The sequence below is a fragment of the Terrapene carolina genome, unplaced genomic scaffold (genome assembly GCF_002925995.2).
Source record: "Terrapene carolina triunguis isolate 2854851 unplaced genomic scaffold, T_m_triunguis-2.0 Scaffold89, whole genome shotgun sequence".
Classification (NCBI taxonomy): Eukaryota; Metazoa; Chordata; order Testudines; family Emydidae; genus Terrapene; species Terrapene triunguis.
Genome location: NW_020664440.1, coordinates 34,082,287 through 34,098,416, shown reverse-complemented (window position 1 = coordinate 34,098,416; position 16,130 = coordinate 34,082,287). Strand labels below are relative to the sequence as shown.

Below are 16,130 nucleotides of genomic sequence, written 5' to 3'. Positions count from 1 at the left end.
CAGCCTCTCGCTACAGCCATGTTGCCTAAAAATCCTTTGCAAGCTAACTGCTTTTGTGTTCCGTCTTGAACTATTTGGGACAAATGAACCGTGCGTTTAATACTGTGTCTGAAAATTGTTTTAATTTTTTTAATGTCAATGTGTATGTATATCAGGGAGGGGAGGGACTATCCGTACACTACAATAGAACAGCCAATATATTTTCTCTTGAATTTCCTTGAGTCAAATTGTAGCAGATTAAAATTCCAGGTGCATTCAAGAGCAGATTTCCAAAATTCCTGAAAGTCAGTCAGGAACAGGAAGACACACCAGCTGTTTAAACAGCATGCAAACATCTCCTCTGTGAAGCTTGTTTGAATGCATATTATAATTTCTTTACTCTTGAAAGCTCCATGTTTACCAAAGATAAGAATCAGGTGGTGAGGTGTGTTTTTAATGGGATTGTTTCTATTGGCAGTTTAAAGTCTGATTCAAGACACACACACACACACACCCATTGACTCCTTTCCATGTGATTCACTCCTATTTACATGTGCAGAGCACAAAATGCCATTTTCTTTGCTGTTTCCCATCCAAACCTTTCCCCCTCTCTGAGTACACAGTAAATGATCACTTTATTTATGCACCACAGGGACTGCACACGACCAGAACTACCAAGAGGTTGGACGGGCAGTTGCAAAAGGAACAACCATTCTAAATAAAACAGATGTGTTCCATAAAACAAATTTGGGCTAATGTAATTTAAAGAGAGAAAAGAATTCTTGAGCAATTGCAGAACACCTAAAAAACCTGCACTGACCATTTATAAGCATGTGTAAAAATGCTAATTTACTGTAAATTATGTAAAACAAAAAACAAAAAAATACCAACCCCAACTAAACTGAACAAACAAACCCAAGAAAATCAGCTACCAGGTCTTTGCCAATATCACTTTGCAGCTAAGGCGGCTTCTGAGACACAAGAAACAAACACTGATGTCATGTGAAGTTTCCTATTTTAAACAGTAGTTCCAGGGGAAAAAATAAGTGTTGTCCTTTGACCACATTATTCCAGATTTTACTGACACACACACACTACTTTGCATAAAGCTTCAATCTACTCAAGGGTGTTTTGACTGATGACAAGAATACTGAATTGTTACTGGTGGCAATGCAAACCACTTTTCTGTTCCTAGCCCACAAACACATTTCAGCAATGCTGTGGATCTCTGAAAGAGCAAATAAATAACTCTATCGTTCTAATCTGTGATACCTTTCCAAAGTATTTTTCTCGTTTTCTTTGCAACTCTCTCTTTCTCCCTTATTCTTGTGGCTGTGAGGTTTTTTCCCTCCTCCTGTTTTTCTGACAGCTGCTGATTGAAGCTGAGACAATATTTGGTCCAACAGCAGGAATTAATTTTATTTGATTAGTGAAAACCTGGCTCAGATTTTCTGGTGCTAGGTCAAGCACGTTACAGAGGTGATGAGTGGTTCTCAGAGTACTGAGGAGAGCAGGGTTATCAACCACCCCTAATTTTATGGATAATCCATAAAGAAGGAGAGATTGGCCTGGTCTAAAAAATATATTGGGCAAGATCCTCGTGACCACTCCATCTCTTTTGCATCATTCTGGTAGCAGCAACCAGTGTTAAAGCTGGCTTAATCGTCCCCTGGAGGATTCCCCCAGGGTAAGTAAATCTTTGGGTGGTACAGAACCACCATAGCAGCTCTCTTGCTAACCCTGGTGCCAGAGGGCATGTCCGCAGGAACAGCAGGGCAGGTGCGTGGTCAGGGCATACCTATGCCAACAATCCCAAAATGCCAGAATGGCCTTGGGAATTCTGGGGAGTTCGGAGGCTTCTCTAGTTAATGCCAGCATTCTGGGCCTGTGCAAATTGGTCTCAAGATCGAGAAGCAACAAACAGACTACCCATCACTACCCCTTCCCCCCTCTGCATTTGCATGGAGCATAGCTTAGCCATTTTTCTGTAACTCCCGTTAGTACACCTCTACCTCGATATAATGCTGTCCTGGGGAGCCAAAAAATCTTACCGCGTTATAGGTGAAACCGCGTTATATCGAACTTGCTTTGATTCACCGGAGTGCGCAGCCCTGTGTTTCTCCCCCTCCCCCCCCCGGAGCACTGCTTTACCGCGTCATATCTGAATTCGTGTTATATCGGGGTAGAGGTGTATGTGGGGCCTGATCCCTCTCCGTTCCCACGTAAGGGAGATGAACAGATAGGAACTTGTTTGTTGGGCAGAGTGGAGAATGACAATTCTGTTTTATGACCACTATCATGGTTTTGAATTTTTTTTTTATTCTACATCAAAACAAAACCCAACATTTTAAACATTTTTGCAAAAACAGAATTTTCTGAATGTTGTGGGTACTCTGTAACCTGGTGGTTGGAACTCTGGCTTGGGATGTGGGAAATCCAGTTCAAGCCCCTGCTTGGCCAGATTCAAAGCAGAGTATTTCATGCCAGATCATGCTGAGCGGGGATTACCCTGGGTTTCCTACATCCCAGGCCAGGGCCCTAACCACCTGACTGTAGAGCATAAGTATCTCTTTTAAAACAAACAAAACAACTTTTGATGAAGACTTGATCAAAACCAAAACGTCTCTGCAAAATGTTTTGGCTTCAACAACATTTCATTTAATTGACAATATTCCAGCAAGCTCCACTTATTTGTCCAGGGTTGAGGAATTTTTGAAAAAAAAAATGTAATTTGGACAAAAACGGGGGAGGGGGAAATAATATTTTGCAGAACACTTTTTTGGGCAGAGCGCACCTAATCCTTTCCTCAGAGGAGTGACACCCGCTAACCGTGTGGAGTGTTTCAAACATTGCCCACCTGCCACTCTGACATTTTTGTCTTTTAACAATGTGTACAGAAGTAGCTAAGTTCACATGATACAGTATGATATTGTCTAATGTGTTTATATGAGAACATTTTCTTTGTCTCAGAGAAACTGTAGCAAGTTAAGGGCCCAGATCCAGAGCCCGTTGAATGGAAAGACTGATTGGATTTGGCCCTAGAAGTTACATGCCATAAATGGCTATTTGTGGGAATAGTTGTTTAAAATTTAAAAATCACATCAAATCCATTCAAGCAGTTTTGGTTTTTTCAAATGAAGTTTTGTGAAAATTTTGAAGCCTGTCAATGAAGTGCACACAGGAAATAACTCTGTAAACCATTCATGGGCCTAATCCTGCAATCCCATTGTATGCTGAAGTTGCATTGAGCTCAGAAGAAATTCTGCATGCAGAGGGCTTGCAGGATTGTCAAAAGGGTGCCCAGTTGATGCTACATAACTGCAGATGCATTGTTAGGGACTGATCTCCTCACTTTGGAAAGTCAGCATGAAGCACTTGAAGAACAACAAATAAAAACATAAGAAATAAACAGAGAAACTCCAATGAAACTAAGGCCCTGCTCCTGCACAAACTTACACATGTGACTACCTTATGCACATGAACAGTTCCACTGGGGCTGTTCACAGGTGTAAAGTTACGAACAAGTGTGTGCAAGATTGGTGTCTAAAATTTTTGACTGTGGCCCTCTTCTGCTGCGACCAGAAAAATCAGCGTTATACATTTTGTAATATCTGCTCAGGTTTTGGGGCTTTGCAAGGTGATGGCTGTATATATCTGGGAACCAGGCTCTTTCACCTGAATTTTTGAGGCTTCATTAACACAGCACTAGTTCTGTTGCATGCTGTGAAAATAGCTTTGGGCAGAGAACGTGGTGACGGACTGTAGTTGATGTGTTCATATTCCTGTTTCGTGCAGCTTTTAATTGACTTCCTAGTTTTAACTAAAACCGAGTGAAAGTTTAACATCTCGGGGGGAATTTTGCATGAAGATTTTCTTCCTTTGTCTTTCCATTCCATTTTGTTACTTAGGAATGTCTTTTCTTCATGAAATTTCCAATTTTCACTTTTAACATATTCAGAAATCAAAATGCACGTTTTTCAGTCTGAATAGATTTCCATCAAAAATATGTCAAAATTTATCTGTTCAGAGGTTGCATTTTTCTTTCCAAAATAGGTTCCTTTTTAACTTGAAATGATCCAACATTTAAGTGAAAGCATGAAATGTTCTGGTTTTGTACTTCCTCCTCATGAAGACTGATCACTTGAAATTAAATTTTAAAAGCTTTATTTCAGCCTTTTGGGTTCTCCTCTTCCCCGCCCCATATTTTCACAAGATTCTTGTTTATAAAAAGTGTTCAACTTCAATAGCAATGTAACTCCATTAGCAATGTGAATAACCTCAAAACACAGTCCCTGCTACATGCATGCAGCTGTGGTATATTTGGCATAAAGCAGTAGGATTGATAACCTGAGCTTTGAAAAGCCTTTAATGAGCAGGAAGTCTGAATCCCTTTCTTGTTCTGTTAGACAGGGGTTTCAAGCCATTAAATGTGAAGTTCATTATCTAACCTCTACTGGCTTTGGTATCTAATCAGTTCTGTCTACCCCATGTCCTTGATGAACACATCACTCACCGTGAATTCAAAAGGGAAATAAAAAAACTACCTATAATTCTCTTGAGCTGCTCTACAGCAACAGGAAACCCTAACGTAAAATGTCCTCAGTCAAAATACTGAAGCACAGCGCTACGTAAACTTGCTTTTGGAAGAAAAGTTTTTAAATGAGCCTTTGACTCTTTCCTAAAGAGAGCAGGAAAAGGCAGAGTTCTTGGTGTATGTGAGACTCTGAATTATCTAACTGCTTCTTCTTGTAGATATTAATGAATGCGTCACAGAAGCGCACACCTGTAAGCGAGGAGAACACTGTATTAACACAGTTGGATCATTTACATGTCTCCAAGAACTCAGCTGTCAGCCAGGCTATGAATTTAAGGATGGTGAATGTGTTGGTAAGGCAAGCACTTTTCAGTCTTTCATTATGTTTGCTGCTAAACTCTTCTCATGTAAGACCAGGGCTTCGTGCCCTGACTGAGATTATCAGAATTTGGCTGGTAGATATTTATTTTTTGGCATCTGCTTATCTTTTGCAAGCTGTTAGCATCTAATTAGTTGTAATTATTCGAAGGGGAGAGAAGGGGGGGTATGAATAATTTTTATGGTTGCTGCTTAATATTAAATAGATGAGAGAAAAACAGAGGTCACCACAAAAAGATTTGTTTATGTCAAAGAGGCAGGTAAAGCCAATTTCCCACAACGCTTTGGATTTTTTTAAACGGCTGTTCCTAAAACTGGTTCATCCCATGGTTTGTAATGGAAATATTGCTGCATTGCCCCATAGCCTGGGGTCCTTGTTATATCGTCCCACAGGAAAACCTCTGGGAGGGGGTTGGGAAGGAAAACACAGTGAGCGAAATTTTTCTGGGGGTGTGGGTGGGATGGGGCAGGGTTAATTACACCCCCAAAGACATAGATGGTCAGACCACACCTTACAGATCCCCTGAGATGCATAGTGTGTCTGTGCACTAACTGCTAGTCCCCTGTGGCTCTCCAATGGAACCAGATTATTAGGGACTTCTCAGCTGAAGGCTGCCCCTTGCTGGCATCTCCAAGGAAGGGCAGTCCCCAACACTCAGGGGGCTCCAGAAGAAACTTAATATCTTAAGTGAGGAGTTGATAAAACTGTGGAAGGGATTTAAAACCTCATGGTTCTAGGCTTAAGCCAGCCTCTGTTAGGGATCAGGATGAGTCTTCCATGGGGAAAGATTATCCCACTTCTGCCTACTGTGGGGTTCCAGCACCTTTCTCGGATATATCTGGTGCTGGTCACAGTCAGAGACAGGATACTGGACTAGATGGACCATGAGCCTGATCCAGTATGGCAATTCCTATGTTAATACAGCCTCTGGCTGTATTCAGTTTTTTGGAGCATTTTCCATGGGGGTGAGAATGATTCGGGTTCTTCTCCTTCCCACTCCCTGCTCCTTGTCCAACCCTATATATGGCAGCCCAGACCAATGGAAGCTCCACTAGAGGCCCAGGTCAATGGAGACAGTGCAGCACAGGTGGCTCGTGTGCGTGTGCGTGTATGTGAGGGGATCTCTCTCTCCTCAATGCATGAAGGTTGGAGTTGTGTCCCCACCAATGTTCCCTCTAATTTTTCCCACACATGTGCGGAATGACTTTTGTTATGTGCACCAATATGGAGGTGATGTGTGACACATCATCTTCATATCGGTGCACATAACAAAATTCATGGGGTGGGGGTGGGGCCGAGAGGTTCAGAGGGTAGAGGTTGCTCAGGACTGGGGCAGAGGGTTGGGGTGCAGGGGTGTGAGGGCTCTGGGGTGGGGCAGGGGATGAGGGGCTCAGGGTTGAGGCAGAGGGTTGGGGTGGGGGTGAGAGCCCTGGCTGGGAGGTGCAGGCTCTGGGGTGTGGATGAGGGATTTGGGGTGCAGGCTGCCCTGGGGCTACGGCGGGGAGAGAGGACTCCCCGCAGCAGCACCTGGGTTTGGGGGGAGAGGCGCCTCTCCCCGCCGTGGCAGCTCCGGGGTTGGGGCCATGGGAAAGGTGCCCCTCCCACAGATGCAGCACGTCTGGGGCTGGGTTTGGGCTGGGGGGAGGGGCGCCCCTCTCCTGGCCGTGGCACGTTGGGGGTGGGGCTAGGTTGAGGCTGGGAGAAGGGCACCTCTCCCCCAGCCATGGCAGGTCCCGGCTGAGTGGTTCCCTGAGTGCTTGCACCATGCTTAATAGGCTGGCTTACGGGGAATTTTTACTGCACTCCATTTTTACTCCTGCAATTTCCCAATGACTTGAATAGCAGTTGGCCTTAGTATAGACCTGAGAATTTGGCACATAGCAAACATTTTAAGTGAGTAGTAACTGAATTCCTACGCTGTAAGTGAACCAAATATTTAACTGTAGGTAGCATATGTTTGAAAAGACTTAATAAGGGCTAGATTGTGGAGTCCTTGCTCACCTCAAGGGAGCCTTAGCTCCACAGTTTGGTCCTAGCGTTTATTAGCCTTATAAATTAGTTAGTATTTATTTATATGACTTCTTAATGGTTTATAAAATGTATAAAGCAGGTTTTTAAGTGGCCGTTTAAGTGTGACCCCCAAGGGCTAAAATTCCAGCATCTCTGTAAGAATTAATGTCTAGATATTGCTACAACTACTTTGCTTTGGCAGTTAGTTTTACGCTATGAGATACTGAGTCTCCATTGTTTTTTGATACCTCATCTTCTTTCCGTGATAGAAAGACTTGACAACATAGTAGCTTCTGGAAGATTGACAACTTTAACATATGAGAGAGACAAGGTGGTATGGTAATGCTTTTTATTGAACCAACTTCTGTTGGTGGAAGATACAGAATTTCTAGCTACACAGAGCCCTTCTTCAGGTCTGGGGAAGGACCTGAAGAATAGCTCTCTGTAGTTTGAAAGCTTGTACCTTCCACCAACAGAAGTTGGTCCAGTAAAAGATATTACCTCACCCTCATATCTTGGGATAAACACAGCTACAACAACACTGAAAACAACTTTAACATATGTCTCTTGCTGATACTTACAGCTGGGGGAATGCCTCCAAAGGTTCTGCAAGCTTTCTCCTACTTAAAACATGGATTTTGTGTTTGTGCCTCTTTTTTTTTTATTTGCTTTCCTGGCAATATTCTAACAAATGAGTTCACCAACACGAATCTTCACAGAAACAGCAAATTATAAGCTAATATTAGAAAATACTCACAGAAAATGAGTTTTGAGCTTGTGAATGTGAGTATTTACACCAGAAACCTCATTATACTCATCCAGTCAGGGAAATGAAACAATGCCATGCAATCTCCATCCAGTCAAAACTGACCAGCACAGCTTGAATTTTGAAGATTGAAATCTCACAACAAACTGCTAATAAACAGACCAAAAGTTAAATGTGGAAACTATTCGGCAAATAATGTCATGTAAGTAATAAATTGGAGAAAATTGTTAGCTGCTCATAGACCGCAAAAGGCAGCAATAAATTATTGGCTATTTCTTATTTGTTCAGTTGTGTCACACACACACACACACACACACACACTCTCTCTCTCTCTCTCTCTCTCTCTCTCTCTCTTACACACACACACACACACACACACGCTGCAGTCCTGCCAGTGAAGTCAATGGGAGTATTGCCACTGACTTCAGAAGTGTCAAGATTTTAGCTACAGTTTTTATTCTGTAAGAAGCAGAATGTCCATCTTGCTTTAGAAATGGAGCTATTAGTCCACCGAAAACATACACTACATCAGTGTTTCTGTGGGTCTCTTAGACCCCGATCCTGAAATAGGATCTACACTGGTGACTTCAGTGGGACTCTGGAGATCGTGGGGCCTACCTGCATGGATCTCATTGCAGAAATGGAGCCTAAAAAAATGCAGCTGCAAGATTCTGAAGCCTATCCATGGGCAGGAACAAACAACTGTACTCACTGATTTTACAAGAGCATTTTCAGAGGCCTTTTGAAAATCTGATACTTCATAACCGCATTTCTGAAAAAAAGAAAAAAAAGAAAAAAAAAAGGAAACGAGTTACAAATTATTTAATAGGATTAGAAAAAAATATGGCAGAATTGATCACATATTGTTTCTTTATCTTTATTAATAGACATTGATGAATGTGTGAGAGGAACTCATAGTTGTCAAGTAAACTCTGTATGTCAGAATACAAAGGGATCGTTCTATTGTGAATCAAAGCAGCGATGCATGGAAGGATTTTTACAAGACCCGGAGGGTAATTGTGTCGGTAAGTGTGATTACTGCAATACATTTCTAATGTGTGCAGTAGCACTGAACAGACTCCTGATACTGTTACACTGTTCAGTGGCTGTACATTGATCATGTTTGATGTTCTTTAAATTTTCACTGAATTTTGCCCAAATGTTGCTGCTCTTTTAAAAATGTTATATATTGGATTTGCATACCATGAAGTTTTAAAATGCAGGCATAACTGATTCTCATCAGCCCCTACATAGATTGCATAATAAATCAAAATCAAAATGAGGGAAAAGAAATGACAGCTAGAACAGAAAGAAGCATATTCATTGAATAGCTAATACTAACACACATTCTCTTCCACAGATATTAATGAATGCACTTCACTTCCTGAGCCGTGTAAGCCTGGATTCAACTGTATCAATACTGTTGGATCGTACACTTGTCAGAGAAACCTGTTAATGTGCAGCAGAGGCTATCATTCCAGTGAGGATGGATCTCGATGTATCGGTAAGGATCAGACTCCTGTCCGCAATTGGATTCTCTGTTAGAGGAAAAAGCTTATTTCAGTTCCAAAATAGTTTTAGAAGACTTTCAATTGTTATAACTGCATTCCAGGAGTAGGAGAGTTTAAAGATTGGCTTGATGATGATGTCTAAACAGCCTGTTGGTCAGTACTTACTATGTTATGTTATATTATGTTAATGCCTGAATACTATAGTTAGTTCCTTTTGGTGACCTTGAGTGAGTTTGGTTTTGGTTGCATCTTGTACCTACTAACTTTCAATCTAGATTCTATCTAACTCAGTGGTTAGTCCCAACCTGCCAATCAAAAGCTTCACACTCTGTTATTTCATAGTATCTCACTGTGGACGGATATGGTCTGGGGTAATAACATACTGCATAAAAGAGACACTGTGAGTGCATTCATCAGAAAAGATAAATGGGCAGATAGTCTTTACAGCAGTGCAAATGAAATTCCTAGTTATTTTTCTGTTGTCCAAATTCTCAGAATAAGTCCAAGTCCTGACTTCTTTGTTTAAAGAAGAAGTGCACATATACTCAGGGCCAGATTCTCTGTTGTGCTGCACCTTGTGTAGTCACTTCCACCAGTACAAAGTGGGCGTACAGTGGTATCCAATCAGATTAGTAGGATTTTACACTTATTTTTGCATTCAGTTACTGGTGTAAATGACTACATAAGATGCAAGAGAACAAAGACAGGCCTACAGAGTTCAAACAAGAGTGAAGTTGTGTCTTTATGAATTAAATATATTTTGTAAATGTAGAAAATAGGAAACTATATTTGGAAAGAAATGAACCAGTAAATCCAAATGCTGTTTACTGACCAATACTACAAATATCCATTAATTATCCTTGCAGTGAACAGAGAACGTGAAAAGAACAAAATCAGCCTTTCTGTGAATTTAGGGGAGGGATGGAAAGAGTAAAGTCTCATTCATATATTTTCTCACTTTGCTCATAGCTAACTGTTTAATAAACTGCAAAAGATAGAGGCTAAAAAAGAAAAAGGCCCATAACAGAGAGCAGTGGTGTGGGTACAGGACACATGTCAGATGAGCTTCCCACCTTCAGCATTACACATTGCCCTACGTTACCACCACATATCTCACTTCTACACTACTATCCCCAGAGTGTCACAGACCTCTTAACTCCTCCAAGTGGGGAGATGGGCAAGTTTTGGACTCAGCCTATAGACTGGGACTATTAAAAATAACTAGATGATGATAAGGTTAAGAATGCTTGCTGGTACAATTGTAAAGGGGGATGAGTTGGCTGATCTTGCTCAAGAGATGCACTCATCTTTCATCCATTATCATTTAGCAATCAGGGAGATATCCCAATGGACACGAAGAGAAAAGGAAATGCTCCTGACCCTCACAATGGAAAGCATCAATACTCTAGGATGGATCCTCAGCTGGTGTAAATCAGTGTTACTTCACTGAGGTCAACAAAGCTGTTTCAACTTTTACCAGTTGAGGATCTGTCCTGGCACTAGTTGTTGGGACCATGAAAGCTAGTATCAAAACAGGACAAAGGCTTTTCAGACCCTGGATTAGAACAACATGTCATTTTTCTACAAGGTGACAGCCTTTGGTAGGCAGCTCCAAAGTCCCAGCATTAGTTTAAAAGGCCTTTGTTTTCAGACCAGTATCAAAGTTGACTTGTGATGGCTAGTGCTTCTCTATCTTTTGAGTTTTCAAACTGCTGGCTTGAGAAAAATGGGTCGGTTTCTTTTCTTTTCTTCTTTTTTTTAAGAAGGAAAAAAAAACATTACTCATACATGACTGGGTTGTGTGGTTATAGGGATGAGATAATGTAATACATTGTAATTACAGATGTTACTCCACATTTTTAATTTAAATGGCACAGTTTTTAGGTCCAGGTACAAGAAAATTCATATGGTAGCTTGCCACATCTAGAGAGTGTAGGAATCTGCTTTTCTGTTTGGTTTAGGGAAAGAAATGTTTCATGTTAATATGACCTATGCCACATGCAAGCTCTCTGCCTCCGGCTAAGTGAGGTGTGCCTCTGTTTTCAGTCTAAATGTTTTAGTATGGTTGCTTTAAATAAGGAAAGAGTATGTAGAAGAAAAAAGAAAACCATGTGGTTTCAATTTCCCCTTTCTATGATAAAATCCATTTCTTCAGGGCATTGTGATGGTTAATTGGATTTCAGATTAACTCAGTAATAGAAATAGATCATCTGGACATGTTTCTGCAGCAGAACTGAGCCTGTGTGGTCATCTTCCTCTGTTTAGAGACTTTATCCTGAAGGTGTTCATTCTTTCTAATTCACCAGATCAGCTAGTAGCAACTCCCCCTTACATTTAATTGAAAAGTATTATAACTATCTTGAAATACACACCTCAGACTGAAAAAAGGCCTAGATCGAATTAAGGGCAGGGATTTATATGCTGGAATATACAGTTTCTCACAAACAAATGAAATAATGGCACAAATGAATTCACTCCAAGTAAAATTGCTAATTTGCTGATTTAAATCTGTATTTAAAAACTCCCTTTTCCTAATGCTTGCTCTGCTCTGAAAGAAAGTGGACAGGCAGCATTTCATCAGAAATCTTTCCCCCTTCCAGGAATTCTTTCCTGGATAGGCTTTTCTGCAAATCTAATGCCTGTAGTCACTAGAAACGCGTGAATCTGTGCTACATAAGAACTGAACATGAAACCACATGTCTCACCACTTCCAAACCAATTTGAAGCCTGTATAAGTAACCCTTGTTTGCTCCTGGCTCCCAAGAGACCTACCACAGCAATCATCCATGCAGAGGCTCAGAAAATGTCCTTTTTTTTTTTCCTGAGCAGATTTGCTATCTCCAGATGTTATAGAGCTGGGTGGAGGGGGACCATCCATTCTTGGGTCCCTCTGGAGTAGTCCCAGTATCTATGAATTTGCATAGAGCAGCCAACCAGAGCACAGCAAAGAGAGTTTCAGATCTTAGAGATGATGTTAAACAAACCAGCCCTATTGGCTGTTGAGGAGAGGGAGTTAGGATGCCAGAGGAATTGAAGAGGTGGATATGGAGGAGGAAGAGGATTTGATGGGTTGGGAAGAGGCAGAATTCAAAAGGTTCAGATAATCAATAAGCTCTTAAAATGTTGGAGTGTTATCCAAACCAAACTGCTGAACCTTGTCCATCCTAGAGGAGAACAAACAGATGTCTGTTTGATATGGCTTCATCTTTACTTGCATTGTAGATCCCATCAGCCTGTATTAAATAGACTCTTATCCTCATCTTGGAACAGAATGGGAGCAGGGGAAAGACCGAGATTAGTGACCTGTAAATTGGGAAGGGGTGGGCAGGTGTGTCAGGATTGGATTTTGGATCAGATGGGGATGGAAAATGGGGGAGTGTCAAGGATTGGTTTGGATCATAGCAGAGAAGAGGGTCAGGTTGGGGAAAGAGAAGAATGTAGAAAATGGAACTAGAGTTAACAATGCAAGTAGAGGTGGGAATTTATTTGAACCAGAAATTAGATCTGGCTTGGCTCAGGAGATGAGCAGAAGTTTGAGCTGGTTCTTATTTGGCTCTAACTGATTTGCTATAACATGCTGACTTGTAATATCAACATGAATTGATATAACAACCGGAGAATGTCACTATAAAATGCTGTTGATAAACAGGTTTTAATGGCATGGTTTGAGCTCAGTAACCAGAAATTTTGCTTAGAGCTAAATGTGGGGTAACATGGGAGATATTCATGGTGTTTGAAAGCATTGCTTTCTTTTCAAAACAATGTATTATTTTGCAAAAGTTTGATTTAGAGGAGCCTGTCCATACATGAAGTCTCCTCTGAGAATAACAGAGAAGAAAAAACTGATTATTTTTCCTGACACAGTTAACAGTGTTTCTGTTCCTTTTTATTCTTTTACTTGAAACTTCTCTCAGCAGTGTGTCATTTCTTAAACTGTGTCATTTAGTGAATGCCCACCACTTTCACCCCCCATATTTAAAGTAATTGATGTTTTTTCCTGCTATAGATGTTGATGAATGTCAGACAGGCATACACCGCTGCGGAGAGGGACAGATTTGTCATAATCTACCTGGAGCTTATCGCTGTGACTGCAAGATGGGCTATCAGTATGATGCATTCAACAGAGCCTGCATTGGTATGTAAGGCACAGAGCAAGCAGAAACTACTGATTGATGAGCCTTCGCAGTATTTAGCGCTGTTGTTTAGTGTGTAGTTATTAGTTCTGCTCTACAATAGCTCAGAAGAGGTAATAGTATTGCTTCCCCAACTACCTTCATTCATTGTGACCAACCTCCACCATCCTTCTGTATCATTATGGAGCAGATGTCCTCAGTTTAGCTCAATGGTAGGTTATTGATTGAGGTCATCTGCACAGCACTTTTCTCTGGGTTAAGTATCTCCTGCTGCAGAAATGTATCTTTCTGAAAATCTTCAGAGTCTTCTGGGGAACGCACTGGGATAAAGCTTTTTATATTTTATCATCACTGTATGCCAATTAGAGTACAAAGCCAGACAATATAAAAAACCAAGGTTGCAGCATTTCACACTGTAGAGATCGATCTCTAGCATCTTTAAAATATCCTCCCATGTCTCTCTCGAATCCTGTGTTTTCCCATTGTTTGCTTGTTTTGCTGACAGATATAAATGAGTGCTGGAATTACCCAGGACGGCTGTGTCAGCACACCTGTGAAAACACTCCTGGGTCCTACCATTGCTCTTGTTCGTCTGGATTCCGCTTGGCCTATGATGGGAAGCACTGTGAAGGTACCGGACTGCTTTCCTTTCCTTTTAAGACAAAGTCTGCATTGGAAGAAGAAGGACTTTAGGGGAGGAAGTTTGGGTGGCATTTGATACAAGAACCCATGATTCATGAATGCTCTGAGGCTATGTAAACACTAAAATTTCACATTCCGAGCATCCTTAGAATGGCTCTCAAACTGCAGTGTAGTTAAGGTATTTATTAAACTTGCAATATGTATGTAAAGCTTCTCCAGCATCATTACATCCCATACGCTCTATCACCGGGGTGGTAGGCAAGGCAGGTCATTTCTACTAAACAAGAAATGAAATGCTGAAAAGCCATTATAAGGTGAGGACATAGAGCGCCTCTTTCTTGTGCCTTTCACCTTTTTCTCTCTTGTTTTTCCCCAACCCTGTCAACTTCTTTCATAGCCATGTCCTCGTCTTTGTGGTTACAATATTTGCAGGTAAAGAAGCAAACTGACTTGCAGTTGTGAATCTGCCTTTGTTTTTTAGCAGCTGAGCTTCCCAACTGCCCAGTAGCAGTTTTCATACTATTTCAGGTAGTTTCAGTAACTTTCAAATTACGATCTGGGAACACGAAGCAGCACAAGAGACCAGGAATATCATGTTTCTAATGAATTCTGAGAAGCTCTTCTAGACTGAGTGAGCAGGAAAGTAGGTACATCTCCAGTAGTTGTGCATGAGCTTGACACATTGTGTTTATAGAGCTAATCTTTTCAGTTGTTAGAGTTGTGCACATAACTGATTTTTTTCAGTTCGATGACTGAACTGCAAAAAATGTTGCAGGTCAACATGAAAGAAATTTTTTTCATCAAACTGAAAAAGTAAAAAAAAAAAAATTCTCTTCAGGTCAAACTAAATATTTTGTTTGACTTGTAGAGTCTAACTGATGGATCAATGTGTTGGTTATTGATTAATTTTGTAGGTAGCAGTGGCTGATAAAAGTTCAGTCTCCTGAGTGGCTACAGCCTCAGGAAGATTATTATCAATGTTATTAGAATGGGGGACCCAGGAAGCACACAAGAAATTGCTATTTATCACAAGTCCACTTATTAACAAATCCGCTTAGCAGATAAATAATCCCACAACCACTGAAATACAGCCGTAGCTAGAAAGAGAGCACAAAGTGTTTAGCCCTGTGACTGGTATCACTCACATCTCCTGCTGGGGAACCCCAGAGTGTCAGTAATCATCTTCCTCCTGCTCATCATCACCATCTTCACCAGTGGGTGTCATCCAGGTGACTCTCAAGACACGCAGGCTGGGAGACAACTTTTATTATGTGTTTTACTGACTCCCACTGGCATTTATACTATTTATGAAGGTTTCAACACCGTTTTCCTTATCTGTACTTCCACTCCCCACTAAATCTGGGGCACCCCATTTTTCATAGGCTAACTTTCCCCTTCTACTCATTAACATTTATGTCCCTCAACCACCATAACGACTTGTGGATAGCACATTGCTCATAGACTCATAGACTCATAGACTTTAAGGTCAGAAGGGACCAATATGGTCATCTAGTCTGACCCCCCGCATGATGCAGGCCACAAAAGCTGACCCCCCCACTTTCCCTTAACTCTGCTGTTGAAGTCTCCAGATCGTGATCTAAAGACTTCAAGTCGCAGAGAATTTTCCAGCTTGCGACCCCTGCCCTATGCTGCGGAGGAAGGCGAAAAACCTCCAGGGCCACTGCCAATCTACCCTGGAGGAAAATTCCTTCCCGACCCCAAATATGGCGATCAGCAGTACCCCGAGCATACAGGCAAGATTCTCTAGCCAGACCCTCATTTTACCAGCGATGGCCGTTATTGCCTAATTGATTAGAATCCCGTAATCCCATCAAACCATTCCCTCCATAAACTTATCTAGCCTAATCTTGAAGCCAGAGAGGTCTTTCGCCCCCACCGTTTCCCTCGGAAGGCTGTTCCAATATTTCACCCCTCTGACGGTTAGAAACCTTCGTCTAATTTCAAGCCTAAATTTCCCCACGGCCAGTTTATATCCATTCGTTCTCGTGTCCACATTAGCACTGAGCTGAAATAATTCCTCTCCCTCCCTGGTATTTATCCCTTTGATATATTTAAAGAGAGCAATCATATCCCCTCTCAGCCTTCTTTTGGTTAGGCTAAACAAATCAAGCTCCTCTAGTCTCCTTTCATAGGAAAGGTTTTCCATTCCTCGGAT

The 16,130-nt window shown here is 41.4% G+C and overlaps 1 protein-coding gene across 3 annotated transcripts in view; it reads left to right on the top strand.

The window, feature by feature from the left end:
* FBLN2 (fibulin 2) overlaps window positions 1-16,130 on the top strand; it is a 182,169-nt gene that overhangs the window by 152,568 nt on the left and 13,471 nt on the right. For all 3 annotated transcript variants that reach the window (XM_024208809.3, XM_024208810.3, XM_024208808.2), the window contains exons 9-13: window positions 4,732-4,866; window positions 8,556-8,693; window positions 9,029-9,172; window positions 13,186-13,314; window positions 13,818-13,943. In XM_024208809.3, coding sequence (XP_024064577.1) covers window positions 4,732-4,866; window positions 8,556-8,693; window positions 9,029-9,172; window positions 13,186-13,314; window positions 13,818-13,943 — 672 coding nt within the window. The remainder of the gene's footprint in view (window positions 1-4,731; window positions 4,867-8,555; window positions 8,694-9,028; window positions 9,173-13,185; window positions 13,315-13,817; window positions 13,944-16,130) is intronic.